This window comes from Mauremys mutica, chromosome 7, assembly GCF_020497125.1.
Source record: "Mauremys mutica isolate MM-2020 ecotype Southern chromosome 7, ASM2049712v1, whole genome shotgun sequence".
Classification (NCBI taxonomy): domain Eukaryota; kingdom Metazoa; phylum Chordata; order Testudines; family Geoemydidae; genus Mauremys; species Mauremys mutica.
Window position 1 is genome coordinate 102,791,852 of NC_059078.1, and position 20,128 is coordinate 102,811,979.

Here is a 20,128-nt window from a genome sequence, read left to right on the forward strand (position 1 = left end):
ACAGAATCCTAACAATGCTATTAAATATGGTAGAATTATCAATGATAATACAGAAAAGGCAGAAGTGTTTAATAAATATTTCTGTTCTTCATTTGGGGAAAAAAACAGACATATTCATATCATATGATAACAGTCCACTAGTATCTCAGGAAGATGTTAAACACCAGCTACTAAAGTTAGATATTTTAAAATAAGCAGATCTGGATAACTTGTATCCAAAAGTTTTAAAAGAGCTGGTTGAGGAGCTCTCTGGGCCATTAATGTTGATTTTCAGAAAGTCTTGAAACACTAGGGAACTTCCAGAAGACAGAAAGAAAGTTAATGTTTTGCCAATATTTAAAATATGTAAATGAGATGACCAGGGTAACAGCAGGCCTGTCAGCTGGATGTTGATCCTGGACAAGATAATGGAGCAGCTGATAAGGGAGTATATTAATAAAGAATTAAAGGAGGGTAATGTAATTAATGCCAGTCAACATGGGTTTATAGAAAATTGATCCTGTTAAACTGGCTTGATAACTTTTTTGATGAGAATACAATTTTGATTGATAATGGTAATACTGCTGATGTGGTATCCTTAGACTTTGGTAAAGCATTTGACTTGACCACACAACAGTCTGATTTGGAAAAAAACAACAACTAGAAAGTAACAGAATTAAAATAGCATACATTAAATGGATTAAAAGCTGGCTAACCAATAGGTCTCAAAATGTAATTGTAACAGGGAATCATTATCAAATGAGTATGGTTTTTCTAGTAGGGTCCCACAGGGATTTGTTCTTTGCCTTCAGGGGCGGCTCCAGGCCCCAGCACACCAAGCACGTGCTTGGGGTGGCATGCCAAGGGGGGGCGCTCTGCCGGTCGCCGGGAGGGCGGCAGGCAGCTCCGGTGGACCTCCCACAGGAGTGCCTGCGGAGGGTCCGCTGATCCCGCGGCTTTGGTGGAGCATCCGCAGGCACGCCTGCGGGAGGTCCACCGGAGCCGTGGGACCAGCGGACCCTCCGCAGGCACGTCTGCAGGATGTCCACCGGAGCCGCAGGATTGGCGACCAGCAGAGCGCCCCCCGCGGTGTGCCGCCGTGCTTGGGGCGGCGAAATGGCTAGAGCCGCCCCTGTTTGTCTTACACTATTTAACATTTTTACTAATGACTTGGAAGAAAACATAAAAATAATCATTGATAAACTTTGCACCCAGGAAAAAAATTGGGAGAATGGTAAATGATTAAGAGGATAGGCAGAGGTGAAAGTAAGTCGGTCCAGTCCGGTCCAGCGTACTGGTAAGAAAGTGGCTGCCGGTACATAGTCGACCGTACTGGCAGGGCCGCTGATGGTGGGGGGGAAGGGTAAAAGGGGCGGCTGTCCTGGGGCCCAGTGATTTAAAGGGCTGCCACCGTGCCTGCGGCTGGAGCCCCAGGAATTTTTAAATCGCTGCCAAATCCCCGGGTGGCATGTGCCAGGCAGCGCTGAAGGGCTGGCTGGGGTACTTTGGCCCCGCCTCTTCTGCCCAAGGCCCCGCACCTTCCGGGGGCCCAGAACCTCCCTGCACCTTTCCCAGGACCCCAGCTGCCCTGCGTACAGGTAAGTCATTTAAGTTGCTTTCACCCATGAGGACAGGTCATTGACACAGAGCACTTGCATTTTAATCTGGCTAAACGTAAATATATACATCAAGTACAGATCCTTGGGGGACGCCGTTATTTACCTCTCTCCATTTTTACGGCAAATATTTCCTACACTGTCTGATAACAAATTTAGAAACATTTTACTTTCCCTCAAAAAACAAACAAACCCTCCTTTCCAGTTGACCACAAATGAGGAAGCTGGCATGTGACATATACTGCTGATCAGCAATAGTGCAAACATACAATCAGACAGAGATGAATGGCACAAGATGAATTGGGATTTTGTTTCCTTTAGAGAGTTTTGAGGATCTGTTGTTGTGGAATCCATATTTGGAGCACATGAAAGGTGCCCTTCTTACAATGGGGTAATCTAGACACATGACACAAGGAATAGCAGAGAAAGTAGACTTCATGGAAAAATCTCTATTCCAGTATTGAGGAATGAGAATTCCATTCAAAGTCCCATTAACTTCTTACTACGAGCTTGTCAGGGCAAAGACTATGCCTTTTTTGTGTCTTGTACAATGCTAAGAATATTGGTTCCAATGCAGCAAAACACTAGTTTTATGCTTAAATTTAAGAATTGACTTCAATGGGACTAAACCAGATGCTCAATCTAGCCCCATGCTTAATTGCTTTGCTGACTCGGATTCATTATCAACATTATAGCAAATAAATAAAAAGACAAGATTGAGTCTGAGGGCACACTAACTACACCAAGTTAGGTGAAATGCATTAATTACATGAAAATATTTGATTTTCATTATATTTGACTTTCATTTCAAAATTTCTAATTTTAAAAGACTGAAAAAATCCAATGAATCACCCATCTATGTCAGATCTGACCTAGCCACCACATTTTAAAAGTGGTAAAGCATTTTAATACCCAGTCTCAGGTATTAATTCAATAGTCTCAGGTATTAATTCAACAGTCTATCAATTCAACAATCATTATTAAAAATGAGTTTTAGATCTGTCACAATTCATTGAGATGGGCTCAGATGGCAAATCTGAGCTACCTGGCACATAAGTAGGTGTTTCAAAGGATCCTGGGTAATACAATACTAACCTAACATATGGGTATAGTGTTTAGGTACTCTACAATGACACAGACAATGTAAGAAACTTTGCACAAATTTGATAATGCATAACAAGCTACTTAAACTCTATGTTACACAAGATGGAGAAATGGTCTGTTATTACAAAGTAACCATGCTGTGGCTCTACTGACATGAAGAGATCCTCAAAAGGATTGACACTAAACTTACCCTTGTATTGAAACTACTCTGACCGTGCTTTATTTTTCAACCCAATTTGAAGTTTAGTGGGATAACTGCAAGAACTTCAAAAGGAGTAGGAAATTCTTATTTTTCTACCATATCACCCATTGGCTATTAGCAATTTATAAATTCATTGTTATCTGTCTATAATTGCAATGGTCCTGTATTTTTCCTTAGTTGTTAGCATTCTCTTTCCACAAACTCCTTTGGAAGTCAACTTGGCTTCAACTCTGATTTTCTTCAGGGGAAAGTAACACATTTTGCAGCTGTATTAAACAGATATTTTAGAGATGTGCTTCCAACACTGTGAGAAGAAAGATACATACTTTGCTACCTGGGATTAATATTTTTACCTATTGAAATATTCCGAGCTTCTATACCATGAGTTGATCAACTGCAATTACTTCATTCCACCCAGTGCTAATCACATAATAAAGGGACTCAAAAAGAGCTTTTCTGAGGAAAAGTGATTAAGAGAATCAGAGTACAAAATTAATTAATGCAAATGTGTTTGCTTCTGAAAACAATTGCATCTTTAACCTGCACTGTGAATATTGCATATGTCTACACAATGTTTAGCAAAATGGGTCCTCCACCTATACTGGGGGCTCTAGAGGCTAAAGGTATGTCTACACTATCGGGTAGTGATTGATCTATCGGGGATCAATATATCGTGTCTCGTCTAGACACGATACATCGATCTCCGAACACGCTCCATGTCAACTCCGGAACTCCACCAGGGCGAGAGGCAGAAGTGGAGTTGACGAGGGAGTGGCGGCCGTCAATCTCACGCTGCAAGGACGCGAAGTAAGTCAATCTAAGTCGATCTAAGATATGTCAACTTCAGCTACACTATTCTCATAGCTGAAGTTGCGTATCTTAGATCGATCCCCACCTCCCCCCAGTGTAGACCAGACCTAAGTGCTAATACTCATTATAATAATAATAAATAATAAAATAATAATAATAACCACCTCTGTTCCATGCACAGAGCTCCCATTCACATAAGTGGGACTTTCATAAGAGGAAGAAGTGCAGACTATTCAATAGAACAGACATTTACTCAGTAGATAAGAGAACCACATTGTGGATAAGATTTGCAATGTGGATCGGTGCAAGGAAATTTGCATAACGCTTTTCCCTTTTCTTTTATGTACCCATTATCCATTCTGCAAGCACCGAGTAGTTAAATCTACACCAAACAAAGATAACAAGGGTGAATTTAGACAGATGGTATTAGGATTTCAGCCCATTTCTGTTCACAGCTTTGTGAAACTTACTGTTTTCAAAGCCACCATATATTGCTCACCAGTGATAAGGAGCAGCTTTCCTTCTGGAACAGAAATTATAATTTAAACACATGATGCTGCAGCACAACAAGGAAAAGCCTTGAACTAAATTTCTGAGAGCTGAGAAACAATCATCTTGCAGGATTTCCCTTATCTATCTTATTAACAGAATGTTTGTTCCAAGCATTTGACCAACTTTGTGCAGCACTCACCTTAGTGGCAGAAAGAATGCTGTAAAAACATGTTAAAAATTTAGCCTATGTATTTAGAAAACCTCATTTTAGATATTGTCATTGTGATGGGTGAACCTCAAAAAAAAGTCAGAGATCCTGCTTAAATAAGCACCCAAATGTTGATGATCAATCATGTGCATCTGAACCATTACTCCAGCCCAGAGCTCTTTTTTAACGGCCAAAAAACCAAAACCAAAAAGCATATATATTTACATCGACACATACCAGTCTGCGAATTTCTCTTTCACACTCTCTCTTGATCCTGCTGATTTCCTCTTGGTGTAAGTGATACACACTCCTTATCTCTGCTGCTTTAATTTTGTCAGCTTGAATGACCAAAGTTAAGGCTTCCTCCACTTGTCTCTTAGCCCCCTTAAGTTCTGAAATTTCTTGCTGCATTTTTATTTTCTCAGATTCAAACCCTTTCTTGGCCTCCTCTTTCGCTTCTGTGAAAAGCACTGTTTTAACCTTATCAGGAGCCCCGTCTCTTACAGCATTAAGAAGGCCCTGTAATCTCTGGTTTTCATTATCTTTAATCTTTATGACTCTAAGAAGCTCAGATTCATGCTGTCTCAAAAGTGCTTCTCGAACAGCCTGGAGTTCCTTCATTTTCTCTTCATGAAGTTTGGCCTTAAGTTCCGTTACCAACACTGTGTTTTTATGCTGTTCGTGCTCTTTGATCTGTTTAACTTCTTGGTTTTTCTCTCTTTCCAACTTGCTGATCTAAAAAGAGAATAAAAAAAAAAGATACAGGTTTTTGCAAACAAAATAATTCTTCCAGTGGGAGAGTCTGTATTCTAATGTGGGGCAACATATAATGAGAGTTGTCATTTCATAATTTTGTAACTTAGAGTTATATAATTGTTTATTAGCTCAAAACACAAACCTACTGCAGTGTGATAGATCATACATAGAATTAGACTTTATTTGGTATTTGGTTCATATTTCATGATCCATCACTCTATTATGTGGTGAATGTTCCCTTCTCCAATGGTTCCATATGAAAATCAGATTACTGAACTCAGGTACTTAACTCCTTTGATGTCCAGAAGAAATATCCACTAGTTTACTATAGACTTCACTGCACCAAACACCTTTATGCAAGAAATAGCCTTAAAATGAGGGAATACAATATATTTAGAATGGTTAGACACAAGCTAATTGTTCATAATGTTAAACAAAATCTACACTACAATATTTTCCTGGGGAGGAAAAGGCTTTTTCAGAATTTTAGGAAAATGTTTTATTTCGGTGTCATAATCTTTGGTTAAAAATATAGCCGATCCTTTTAAGGAGTTTTAAGAGCTTATTGCAATCAGTCCTAGTTTTGAAATTCAGACAGATGACTTAGTCAGTGGGACTCTCAGCTAATAATAGTCAATTCTATTTGCAACATAAACACTTCTTTGTGAACACTTCTAATCTTAGTACCACATAGATCCATTGTCTCATGCAGATGATCCAGAAGCCCAGATAAGTGTTGTGTCTACTTTGTAATTCCTATATATTCATCTAACATCATCATCGCAATCAGTTGTGATAAGGAATATGACCGCTAATAGCATGACCAGTACTTTCTAATGAGATTGGTCCTCACACTGAAGTAAGCACTGGCTAAAAACCTCCTTCCTTTCATTCTTCCCCCCTTCTCTTAAGTTTATGCTAATGTGCTATTGAGTTGTTTCTGTGAGTGTGCACACACACTACTGATGGGTGAACCTCATGGTTTAGAGGTTCAATTTAGATAAGGAATCTAAAAATCTGAATCTTATTTAAATTATCCAAACATCTTTATTCTCCAAAATTGGGCTGGAAACATGCAAACAGCCTTTCTTGTATGATCTTGGCATTTTCACTACTGGTCCCAGCTGGAACCAAGAACAGAAAAACAAATATGTGTTTGAAAATATCCCATTTCTTTAAAAACTAAGTTAAATTTGGTTTCTGTTCAAGTTTTGGGTGAATATTTGGAATGGTTCTGATTCATGAACTCAATCATCCCTAATCTTACCCTTGGTGAAAGTCAATGGAAGCTGCACAGTTAAAATTGACCACAAATCTTTGAAAGGGCATCCACTATTTTTAAATTATATGAAAACTCCAGGCTGCTGATTACTTTTGCACATTTAAAACTTTTGACAGGTGTGACAAGCTGGTTGGAAAACACTTCTTTTTTTCCCCCAGTGGAAAATTTTTACTTTTTGTCAAAAACCTGAAAACTGATGAGTTTGGATGAAAATGGAAAGTTTCCATCAGGAAAATCTAAATGAAACATGTTATTTCAGGTCAGGTAGACCCAAGTCAAAATATTTCAGTATGTGAAACTGAATCAAAACATTTCTTGACATTAAACTGTGTTCACCTACACTGCTGAGGTGCCTCACGGGAGTTTTAGTTCGTGCCCCTGGTGATGAAACTGGGGCTATGTCTGTACAACTTATGCATTCTGATTGACATTATGAAGTTGTATTATGAAAAACTGCTGTGTCATGAGTGCCTATATGTATGTGGGTCCACTACTGCTGACAAGTTCTGTAGCGTGTATGCCCCAGACAGATTCAACAGAAGGTGCTTGGGACTTATTGAACATATTCAGGGTCAAACATTTGGGACAATGGATGACTTGCATCCTTTGAATGCTTAAGCTGATTCCCCTGAGGGAGCGGGGAAGGTAGAAGCAATGGAAAGTTACCGGGAGAACAAAAAGAGGCCAGGTAACCAGGATGGGTTTAAAATAAAGAAACACACTGGTATAGGGGAACAAACAGAAAGAGGAAGCCTGGATCAGGACAAAGCAAAGTCACGGAAGTTGAGAAGGGCTCCAGGAGGGAGAGAGACCAGCTAGCATGCAACAGCCTGTGTGAGGAGGGGACATCTCGCCTGCCTGCCTTCCCAAACCCAGACAGTTCCCCAAGGGCTCCCAAGAAAAGGGTGAGATAGAAAATAAAAGACATTGGGATTTCAGATGTTTATACACTAAGAAACTGCACCATCTACTCAGGACACTCCCTACACTAACACCAGAACTAATCAACATACCCTTAGAGCCCCGACCAGGGTTATTCTATCTACTACCCAAGATCCACAAACCCGGAAATCCTGGACGCCCCATCATCTCGGGCATTGGAACTCTCACTGAAGGACTGTCTGGATATGTAGACTCTCTACTCAGACCCTATGCTACCAGCACTCCCAGCTATCTCCGTGACACCACTGATTTCCTGAGGAAACTACAATGCATTGGTGACCTTCCAGAAAACACCATCCTGGCCACCATGGATGTAGAAGCTCTCTACACAAACATCCCACATACTGATGGAATACAAGCTGTCAGGAACAGTATCCCTGATGATGCCATAGCACACCTGGTTGCTGAGCTCTGTGGCTTTATCCTCACACACAACTATTTCAAATTTGCTGACAATATATATCTCCAGATCAGTGGCACCGCTATGGGCACCCGTATGGCCCCACAATATGCCAATATTTTTATGGCCGACCTGGAACAACGCTTCCTCAGCTCCCGTCCACTCACGCCCCTTCTCTACCTACGCTACATCGATGACATCTTCATCATCTGGACCCATGGGAAGGAGACTCTGGAAAAATTCCACCACGATTTCAACAGCTTCCACCCCTCCATCAACCTCAGCCTGGACCAATCTACACGGGAGGTCCACTTCCTAGACACCACGGTGCAAATAAGTGATGGTCACATCAACACCACCCTATACCGAAAACCTACCGACCGCTATGCCTACCTTCATGCCTCCAGCTTCCATCCCGGACACACCACAAGATCCATTGTCTACAGCCAAGCACTGAGGTACAACCGTATCTGCTCTAACCCCACAGACAGAGACCAACACCTAGAAAATCTCCACCAAGCATTCTCAAGACTACAGTACCCACACGAGGAAATAAGGAAACAGATCAACAGAGCCAGACGTGTACCCAGAAGCCTCCTACTGGAAGACAAACCCAAGAAAGAAACCAACAGGACTCCACTGGCCATCACATACAGTCATAGAATCATAGAATCTCAGGGTTGGAAGGGACCTCAGGAGGTCATCTAGTCCAACCCCCTGCTCAAAGCAGGACCAAACCCAACTAAATCATCCCAGCCAGGGCTTTGTCAAGCCTGACCTTAAAAACCTCTAAGGACGGAGATTCCACTACCTCCCTAGGTAACCCATTCCAGTTCTTCACCACCCTAAAAAAAAAATAAGAGATATACCAATCTCCTAGAACTGGAAGGGACCTTGGGTCCAGCCCCCTGCCTTCACTAGCAGTACCAATTTTTGCCCCAAATGGCCTCCTCAAGGATTGAACTCACAACCCTGGGTTTAGCAGGCCAATGCTCAAACCACTGAGCTATCCCTCCCCCCTAAAACCCCTACAACGCATCATCAGGGATCTACAACCCATCCTGGACAATGATCCCACACTTTCACAGGCCTTGGGTGGCAGACCAGTTCTCGCCCACAGACAACCTGCCAACCTGAAGCATATTCTCACCAGCAACTGCACACCGCACCATAGTAACTCTAGCTCAGGAACCAATCCATGCAACAAACCTCGATGCCAACTCTGCCCACATATCTACACCAGCAACACCATCACAGGACCAAACCAGATCAGCCACAACATCACCAGTTCATTCACCTGCACTTCCACCAATGTAATATATGCCATCATATGCCAGCAATGCCCCTCTGCTATGTACATCGGCCAAACTGGACAGTCTCTAAGGAAAAGGATAAATGGACACAAATCAGACATTAGGAATGGCAATATACAAAAACCTGTAGGAGAACACTTCAACCTCCCTGGCCACACAATAGCAGATCTTAAGGTGGCCATCCTACAGCAAAAAAACGTTAGGACCAGACTTCAAAGAGAAACTGCTGAGCTCCAGTTCATCTGCAAATTTGACACCATCAGCTCAGGACTAAACAAAGACTGTGAATGGCTTGCCAATTACAGAACCAGTTTCTCCTCCCTTGGTTTTCACACCTCAACTGCTAGAACAGGGCCTCATCCACCCTGATTGATCTAACCTCGTTATCTCTAGCTTGCTTCTTGCTTGCTTATATATACCAGCCCCAGGAAATTTCCACCACTTGCATCCGAAGAAGTGGGTATTCACCCACGAAAGCTCATGCTGCAAAACGTCTGTTAGTCTATAAGGTGCCACAGGATTCTTTGCTGCTTCTACAGAACCAGACTAACACGGCTACCCCTCTGATACTTGACAGATGTTTATTGTTTTGTATGATCTGTATTCTCCTATGCTTTGCACAATAAAGTAATGAAGAGCATAAAGGGGTTAGACCAGGGGTCCCCAACGCGGTGCCCGCAGGTGCCATGGCGCCCGCCGGGGTGTCTAAGTGCGCCTTCGTACTGGCCGGCGGATGAGCATCTGCCGAAATGCCACTGACAAGCTGTGTCATCCAGAGGTGTTGCCGCTGAAATGCTGCTGATTTTCGGCGATATTTTGGTGGCGATGCCTCTGGATGATGCAGCTTGTTGGTGGCATTTCGGTGGCCTATTGACGTTGCTGCTTGTTGGTGGAATTTCAGCGGATGCTCATCCGCCGCCACGGTCGTCCATGGCTCGTCCTCTGGTGCTCGCCAGATGAAAAAGGTTGGGGACCACTGGGTTAGACTCTGAGCAAAGTGTTTCTCTGTATGTTAACTGCTTCACAACTGCCGCATGCCCTTGATAGAGTTAAAACTAAACCAGAATTTTCACACCTTTGTGGTAAATTTCTGGGAAAGGGGTGTGTTTAAGTAATTGAGGTATCTCAGAAGTCAATATTGGTCCTGGTCCTGGGCCTAGGCCAGGTGGGCTGAGGAGCCCCATTTCATAGACGAAGTAGCAAACTGGGATTCAATGCCCAGGAAATGTGCCAGAGAGGCAAAGGGAAAGCAGCAAGGCTGAAGCCCTAGAAGCTTATCACACCCCAGGGGATCCTTAGCTCAGAGGCTTGGATTCCGCTCACAGCAGTCCTAGTGGGTGACCAGGAGGGGGTGCTCTCCATGATCTTTGACTCCCTATTCTCCCCTATGGGCTGTGGCTTCTTGGCTGGTCAACATCCCCCATGACACACCACAGCCTCTCTCTTACTGACCTGTCACAGCGCATCATGGGAGTCACATGGCTGTGGTGCATCATGTGAGATGTAGTATGAGTGGGGAGCCAGGCCTATAGAGGAGAATAGAGACATGAAACATCTGAACTACAAATCCCATGACTCTCTCCCAGAAGCTTAGGAGAATAGGTTTAATGTTGAACAGACCTGAAGCAAAACCTTAATTCAGAAATGTCAAAACATGTCAACATTCCTGAACTGAAAAGTTTGTGGGTTTGGCCAAAAATTTGCAGCCAAAAACTGAAAACTTCTGGGGTTTGGGGGGTTTGGTTTTTCATCAAAATGTCTAAATTTTCTCAGAAACAAACACTTTTAGCCAAAAAAAAATTCATTTTATCAAAAACCCAATAGTCTGCAAAAACAATTTTCATGGACATTTTCAAATATCATTAATGTGTGTGGGGTGGGGGGATGTTGTAGTGAAATTCAAACTTCATATAATTAAAATACTATCTACATTTCCTTCACGGTTTGGATACAGTATTTTTCACCTCCGGTCCTAACACGTTGTGTAGTCTTGTAATGGACTACTGAACAGCTCAGTATTCCATTTGAGATATAGCTCCCTTTCACTAGTTGCTGACTGTGATAGACTGACAGTATCCTGCTATATCCTGAACAAACCTTATGGAATTAAGATAAAACTTTATAGAATTAAGTTAAACCATGTTGAATTGGGTTTGGTGCCTCTGGGATCCATTGCACTGAACATGTAATTGTTTGTGTGTTATTGTAGGATTGTATGCAACTTTTCTAGGGACTTGACCAATGTAAATGTCAGGTTTCAGAGTAGCAGCCGTGTTAGTCTATATCCGCAAAAAGAACAGGAGTACTTGTGGCACCTTAGAGACTAACAAATTTAGCTTATGCTCAAATAAATTTGTTAGTCTCTAAGGTGCCACAAGTACTCCTGTTCTTTTTGTAAATGTTAGGAACGTCAATGGACTTTTTAGGGACAATGCATGTAAAGGAAATACCTTGGGAGTGAGGGAAATGCAAATGGCCCCTTTGAATTCACCCTTTTGAAGCTATGCCCTGGAGAGAAAAAACCCATTGTCTACTAATTACCTGCTCCAAGAAACTCCAGATCAATCCCTGAACTGTATAAAGAATGGACTAAACATGTTATGAGTGTGCTTGCTCTAAGCCAAACCTGTGATGAACCTGTGACCACAAAGGAAAGCCCGGGGGTGGGTGCTGAAGGACTGCTCCTGCCAGAGCCCACGTTAGAGTTGGGATGCTGTCTGGTAAGTTTCATAGCACGTATGCAGGTTCTTTTATTCATTGCTTTAAATAGGTTTTGTCTTCAGTGCTTTTACCTTAAGATGAAGTAGCCTTGCATAAGAAGTGCTGTGTGGATAACTTATACCTGTTGACAATCACTCTGTTAGGGCTTGTCTACACTACCACTTTTGTCAGTATAACCTATGTCACTCTGGGGTGTGAAAAAACACATACCCACGAGCGACATAAGTTACATTGACAGAAGCGCGGGTGTAGACAGCGCTATGTGTCGGCGGGAGAGCTTCTCCCGCCTACATAGCTACCGCCATTGGTGGAGGTGGTTTTATTGTGTCAGTGAGAGAGCTTTCTCCTGTCTGCATAGAGTGGCTACAAGAGAGATCTTACAGCAGCGCAGATGCATTGGTATAGCTGTGCTGCTGTAAATTCGCTAGTGTAGACAAGCCCCCCCCCCCCCATCTCTGAAGAGGAAGCAAGAAGGTGTGCTGGGCAGCCACTCTCTGCTGGGAATAACACATTGAAGGCAAGGAACTGTACAGTCTGGAAATACCCCGGTCAGAAGGGAGTGAGGCCTAGGTCTCTACTCAAGAAAGGCAACAGCTGGGGAGCTGAAAGCCTGAGAGTGCCTGCCCCTGCTGGACCACTTAGAGGAAACACAGGGGAAGTTGCCCTGGACTGTGACACAGACATGTTAGTGTTTGTTAGGGTGACCAGATGTCCCGATTTTATAGTGACAGTCCCGATTTTTGGGTCTTTTTCTTATATAGGATCCTATTACCCCCCCCACCCACTGTCCTGATTTTTCACACTTGCTGTCTGGTCACCCTAGTGTTTGTTAAACACTTTAAATAATAGGATCTGTAGAAGAGCAAAGAATTATCATCATCCTCTATATTGTGCTGCTTTTACAAGGAGAAAGAGCCCAAGAAAAAACAACACTAGCTTCTTGCACTGTGAATTTCTCCGCAACTATTCTAATGATTTCTTTTTGTTTTTCAGCTGTGATGTCAGTGGGCATAAGTGTACCCAATAATACATAAAAAACAACAAATAAGAGGAAATGTCATAATCATATCTTAGCAAAGAGTCTTGTGGCACCTTATAGACTAACAGACGTTTTGGAGCATGAGCTTTTGTGGGTGAATACCCACTTCGTTGGATCATATCTTAATTCCTTAGAAAATGCATTCCAACTTGCTGCTACAGAACAGAAATTATATCTGATGCACATTGTGATGTTAAAGATTTGCTGGATCTTCATGCTAAATTCAAAAATTTTAAAGAGCAATATTTCATCCTTAGATGTATGAAAAGAAACTGTAAAAGCTCTTACGGTCTCTTTGTATTCCATTCCCCTCAGCCTACTAAAATATGGTAAACTGATGCAGATTATAAGTGATAAACTGCTGATAAAAGCGAAAACTATATTTACTCTAAGAGTACAATATTTCCTTCCTATTGTTAAAATGGTAATGCCCCGTTATTAAAAAGTTTGCAGGGATACCAACAAACTCTGTTATGAGTAGAAATGGACAAACTGCATCACATAAAATAAATCCGCTTGCTTCCCAAAGTGCCAGTGATCAAACTGAACAAAGAGTTATGGCATTATCCCCACGAACCTGCAAGCATGGTGATCTGAATCAACAACTTTCCCAACTATCAGGAGTGCGAAATGCAGACATGGCATAAACTTCTGCAACAACTTCTCCATTTCAAGCACAGTCTTTCCACCCAGAACATGACCCAACCAATTTTGAGGTTAACCAAAAAGGTTGTTCTCTTTTTCCCTGCTGTTTTCAAGATTGCATATCACTGCATTTCTGGTTTCTAGGTGGAAGGGCTGGAGATTGCACAAGAAAGCATATTCTAACTAGATTTCCAGCCCAGTTTCATAGCCCAAAGAGATAATATTCAGCTAGCAGCCCAAACTGCGGAGTGTTTATCTGAACCAAACCTTTCACCTTTGCAGACCTGCTGAGTTCAATCCTATTTTACTGGAGGTCACAAGAGAGCAATTGGAAGAGGGACTACAGTTCATATAGTCATTTCTGTTAAAACCAGTAACCAGACATGCTTTGGGGTAAAAAAATTATGGTTGTGAGTAATAAGTAATAGATAATACCCACAAAAGCGAGGCATCACGCCAGAGTTTATCATCATCATCATTTTAAAAATTCCCAGCTTAGAGGTTGAAAATAATTTTCATATAGGCCTGTTTAGGCCCTGTCTAAAATTACATAAGGTCAGGAAACAGACTTGCTGTTATCAACTTAGTAACTAAGGGGCCTGGAAGCATCCCAGAATCTTTAATACTAGCAGTTTCCTAGCAAACAAAAGAGAGGCTTCTCCTAGCAAAGAGTTGCTAAGGAAGAAAGGAGGTTCCTAGAAGGATTCCTATCACATAGTAATTAGGCTTAGTTTAAGAGATCTCAATGGATTGTAGCCCAGTGTGCAAACACAGAATATTAGATGGTTTCTGTACTGAAAACCTTACAGTCTCAATACCAAACACCACTGAAATCTATTGAAAGACTTCCATTACCTTACATGGGCAAGACAAACAAACAGTGATAGACAGACAACACACAAGCAAAATGTTGGGTCTCTACATGTGAACATAAAGAAGTAATAATAATAATAAATATTTACTATTATAGCTTTGAGGAACAGGGATCAGAATATTTTTACAGCAATTATTAACTCAAGCCTCTGCGTCATTTTTTTTCATAGGTAGAAATAGAGGAAAGAATCCCAGCAGAAAATGACTAAAACAAATCACAATAATAAAAATAAAAGGTTACTCTATTAACCTGCCTTTGAGGGTAATTTAACGATTAATACTAATGATTAAGTTAATACAAGGAAGTACCAACAGAATTAGAACTGTACTGGTAATAATTATCCATTAATTGTCAGCTATTGCCCTTGATTTCCATGCATTAATAAATGGTGCATTACAATACAATTTTAGAGAAGTAGACTATACAGAAATGACATACATTTGTTATGATCCATTAAACTGTTACATGATTCACACTCCACTGAATGCAAAAATTTAATGACAAGGCATTAAAAATGAAGTATTATCAATTATTTTTATTAATAAATTATTATGTGAGCATGTACGTTATGGCTTATTATCTGGACAAAAAATATAAGGCTGGTGACTAAACAGCACACTGTGGGTAAAATATTAATTAACTAAAAACTAGGATTTTTTAAAATGTTAGCAATCCATTTAAAAAACAGTAAAAATAAAACAGTTTGTGGCTTGTATTTTTTCTGCAGTGCTCCCATTGGTAGGCATAGTGCAGGCTGTAATAAAAAGCTTGTGAAATCAGTTTGTAGTAATTTGAATTGACAGCAGGCTACCCTTAACAGATCCCCATAAACAACACTCTGAAATTACAATTACTGCTTTTAAATACTGCCTCAGTACTCACCTGCAAACAAAATGGATTCAACATTGTTTACTTAACCTTAGTGTCTTACTTTGGTCAAATTACCCTACAAGAATGTTCAGTTAGCTTGTTCTCAAACATACAAAGCAAGCTACCTACATATAAATTGACAAGTACAACGAATTGTAGAGAAGCAATTTCATACCTTAAATGAGTGCTTCTTGGCATATCTAGTTGTAGAGCAAAAAAGAGCAGAGGCTATTCTCAGTTTAGGCCTGGCCTACGTACAGAAATTGCTTGGATTTAACTAAACTGGTTTAATATCACAGCTTTAGTTAAAACAATGCAACATCTCTATAGAGACAAACCCTTAGGGCTAGGTAACACACAGGAGTTAGTTTCAAAATTAACAAAAGTGCAACCAACAGGTAGTAGTGATCACAATCTAATTAAGTTCAACATCCTACTAGCAGGAATTGCATCAGAAACCAGCCTTGTGACATTTTAGAAAGTGGGGGGTGGTTAAAAAATAAATGAAGATGCTTGTCAAAGAAACACTGAAGTCTAAGGCCTGGTCTACACTAGGAGTTTATGTTGAATTTAGCAGCGTTAATTCGACTTAACTGTGCACCCGTCCACACCAGGAAGCTAATTAGTTCGACCTAGAGGGCTCTTTAGTTCGAATTCTGTACTCCTCCCCGATGAGGGAAGTAGCGCTAAATTCGACATGGCTATGTTGAATTAGGCTATGTGTGGACGGAAATCGACATTAGTAGCTCCGGGAGCTATCCCACAGTGCACCACTCTGTTGACGCTCTGGACAGCAGTCCGAGCTTGGATGTTCTGACCAGCCACACAGGAAATGCCCAGGGAAAATTTGACACGCTCCGGTGCCTTGTGGATGTTCTGCAGGACCGCAGGCAGGAGGACAGAGCCCCCACTGCACTGTATCTGCAACCGCCCTCCCCCGCCACAAAGTCCCAACCCCCCCTCACCCAAAGTAACAAGAAGGAGGGGCGACAGGGGCCGTGAAAACTGTCACTGCACCCCTGCAGAGTGCACAAATACAAGAAGGCTCTCATTCTCTAAATGTTGAGAAGTCCTTCCCTTCCTGGCTCACTGAAGCCCCAATCCCAGTTTCATCCCCTAACTGTGTAGTTGATTATTAAAAGTAGTTTGCTGTTAATTACTATTTCTGTCAAGTTTTTCTACAGAAGACTGTCTGTGAAGGGGGCGGGGAAGGGGGTTGTTAATTGCATAGGACAGTCACCTTTACCAGGGTACAGACACGGGGGCAGGATCAACATCAGGTCACACACACAGTGCAGTCAGTAGCACCCTGGTCGGTCTGGGAGGTGTTTTCCATGTTCTGTGTGGGTGGGGAGTACGTGACTTTGTGGCATGGGAGGGCGGTGTAGCAGGGTGGACCTCTGCTCCTGGTTTTAAGGGGTTTAAAAGCAGCCTGGCAGGGCTTGAGAGCTGCTGCTCTAAGCTGGGCTGATTGGGGAAGTGGCTGCAGCTGGCCCCTATAAAAGGCTGGAGGCCAGAAGCCCAGACAGTCTCTCTCTCTGCCTTCAGAGAGAGAAGGGCCTGGCTGCAGGGAATTGAGACAAGGTACCTAGGGTGAAGCAGGGCTGGGGAAAGGCTGAGGAGCTGGGGAAGCTCCAGCCTAGAAAACCCCAGGCTGCGGCCTAGTATAGGGCAAAAGGTACTGGGGGTTGCAGGGGGCAATCTAGGGGTAGGCCAAGGCAGCAGGTCCAAACCCCCTTTGCTGATGATGAGTACTGGATACTGCAGTCTGCCCCAGCAAACAGGGGCTAGATAGAGACTGGGTCAGTAGCCACTACTGAGGCGAAGTGGGGATAGAAGGTGGGGGTTTCCTGGGGAGGGGAAACCCAGAGAGAAAGGGGTTACTGCTAGGGGGCAGCACCCCATGTAAGAGGGCACCGGGGTCCTGGGAGGGACACGGGGGCCAGGAGAAGACAGGTGGATCACCGGCCTGCAGAGGGCGCTCTGAAGGCTGGATTGAGCAAATTCCCCAAGGCGACCAGCAGGAGGCGCCGCAGGGGTGAGTCGACCCGTTACAGGTGGTTACAGAACTTATGCAGCGGTCCTTGTCCCGGACCACAGAACCACGCAGCAGGGGAATCTGTAACCGTCGTCCCCCGCCACAAGGTCACGTAGCCCCCGCACACAGAGTCCCGAAAAGGAGGGATGGCAGGCTCTGTTGAAACAACCAGTCCGGCACTGCAGACTGCTCTAGGAGCAGGAGCCTGTCATTCCTCGAGTGTAGAAGCGGTGTTAACATCACTGCACACCCTACCCACCACAGTCTGCATCCCTGTTTCAACCCTTTAACGCGAATTCATTAATAAAGAAAACGTTGTTAATTAACAATGTTCCATTAACTTTATTTTTAAACGTGTGTTGGAAGGGGGGAAACGTGGTGAACAGGGTATGTAACCGCAGAAGAAAGTCAACAGTAACTGAAGCAGGGGCAGGTTCAGCTTCTCTGTAAAGAAACTGAACAGTCACAGGTTACCCTGCTCCCTGAGGAACCTAGCTTTCAAAGCCTCCCGGATGCACAGCGCTTCCCGGTGGGCTCTTCTAATTGCACGGCTGTCTGGCTGAGCGTAATCAGCAGCCAGGCGATTTGCCTCAACCTCCCATCCCGCCATAAAGGTCTCTCCCTTGCTCTCACAGAGATTGTGGAGCACACAGCAAGCTGCAATAACAATGGGGATATTGGTTTCGCTGAGATCCGAGCGAGTCAGTAAGCTCCTCCATCTCCCCTTGAGACGTCCGAAAGCACGTTGAATGATGACAGTTACCCAAGACCACCCTCGACACATATTTCCCCCCAGCATGCATTGTGGGGAAATCCCAGAATTCCAAAGGGAAGCGGGGACTGCGGGAACTGTGGGATAGCTTCCCACAGTGCACCGCTTCCAATGTCGACGCTTGCCCCGTTAGTGTGGACTCACAAAGTCGAATTAGTGTCCTTAGTGTGGACACACAAATTCGACTTTGTAAGGTCGATTCCACAAATTCGAATTAAGTTAAATCGAACTAATCTGGTAGTGTAGACATACCCTAAGTAAGGCAATTAAAAAGTTTAGATTTAGTATGGAGGCTAATTAAACATTATATGTGATCAAATGATAAAGAAACACATTTGAAAAGTATTTTTCACTCTGTGAAGAAAGTATTAAAAAGTCATCTGGGTCAGACATCTATAGAGAAATCAGTAGCTAAATGCTTCCATGTTGAGAATTACCAGTGCTTTAGGCAAACCTTTTGCTATATATAAGATCAAAGACCAAATCCCACTGGCCTCTCTCACATAAGTATTTCCACTGAAAGCTACCAGGATTTGGCTGCAAAGGCATTTTACACTGCTGCTTAGTATGGGCTGGAGCCAAAACCCACTAAGGCTAATGGGAAGACTCTTGTTGACTTCAGTGGGCTTTGAATCAGGCTCTACATTCTTTAATTTGTTTTCCCTACACGTACATACCTGCTTTCCTCAGAACTGTCATTAGCTTGGGTGAAACAGTAACTGAACAGGGTCAAGCATATTGAGTCTGGATCACCGAAGAAGCACTATGTCTGCAATCTAGGGACCTCATTCAACAAAGCACTTAAATGCATGCTTGGACCTAGAAAGGGAAACTGCTATTGCTCCACAGCATTAGACAACACTTGCAGAGTTAGCAAGCAGCGAAACTGGTTGGATTAAAAAGTTTGGATTCAAAACTGTTGAATACTAACTACTGAGCAAATGTAGTGTTGAGCCAGCTATGCTAAGGGGATTCTCAACAGTCGCACAAGGCTGCTTTAGCTCCATTCCAGCAGCACAAAGGGACCTCAGCAGAGGACAAGCTATATATCTGAATTTCCTATCATACACTATTTTTATTTTGTGTCAGCCTTTTAATCTTACTTTGTAATTAATCTTACTTTGACATATTTGACATATTTGTTAGCTACAGCATGAATCATAGTATTTGGTCCACCAGCAACACTTACGAAAATTGCTGGAATAAATTAAGGTACCTAGAATAATCAGCTTGTTACTTCACTATATCCCCTCTCTCCCCCACCAAACTAATTATAAAATATTTTTGGTAAAATATATATATAAACAAGGCACAATTCATCGTAAGCAATAACTGAGCCCAATTTATGGTGGTTGCATTTATTCAGCTACAAGTTGCAATGAATTATCTCAAAAGTTAAGAGATTTTCTCAACTACTGTACAGGTACTAATTGTGCCATTTAAAATTGGGGATTTTGGCTTACTGCAACTTGAAAACAGTGCAAGTTATTAGTAGTATGTCATTAATCCAGCCTATAATCAATTGTGTCTTCTGGCAGAGGAACTCAAGGAGAAAGAAAAGTGTCTAAATCCTCTCAAGGCACTGTGTAGTATTCTTGATGTGTTCGTTTATATTATATCCAGTCTACTTACTAAATAAGTGTAGCGACAATACTGGATACTTGAACACATTTCTTGGGAAATTAAAGGCAAAATGCCCATAAATCCAGGGGATAGCCACATGTCTAATGTAGCAGGATGTATCTTAGAAAAAATGTATTAATATCTAATGTTGCCTACATGGCACTGCAGTGCAGACTATGGGGGTATGAGTTGCAGCACGGACTAAGGCATTGCACTGCAACTGCCCTGTGTAGACTCTGCAAATGCAAACTAAAATGTATCTAGTTACCGTTAACAGAAATGGGACGATGTTAAAACTAACTAGGTACCTAAATAGGGCAGTTACAGCACAATACTATAGTGCACACTGCAACTCACACCCCCGTAGTGTACATTGCAGAATCATGGAGACACACCCTCCATTAAATAATAGGCCAGATTCTCTAGAGCTCTAGAAACACAT

General features: G+C 42.4%; 1 protein-coding gene across 1 annotated transcript in view; it reads right to left on the reverse strand.

The window, feature by feature from the left end:
- Positions 1–20,128, reverse strand: part of JAKMIP3 (Janus kinase and microtubule interacting protein 3) — a 127,403-nt gene that overhangs the window by 93,327 nt on the left and 13,948 nt on the right. Inside the window, exon 2 of the mRNA XM_045025746.1 lies at positions 4,649–5,146. Coding sequence (XP_044881681.1) covers positions 4,649–5,146 — 498 coding nt within the window. The remainder of the gene's footprint in view (positions 1–4,648; positions 5,147–20,128) is intronic.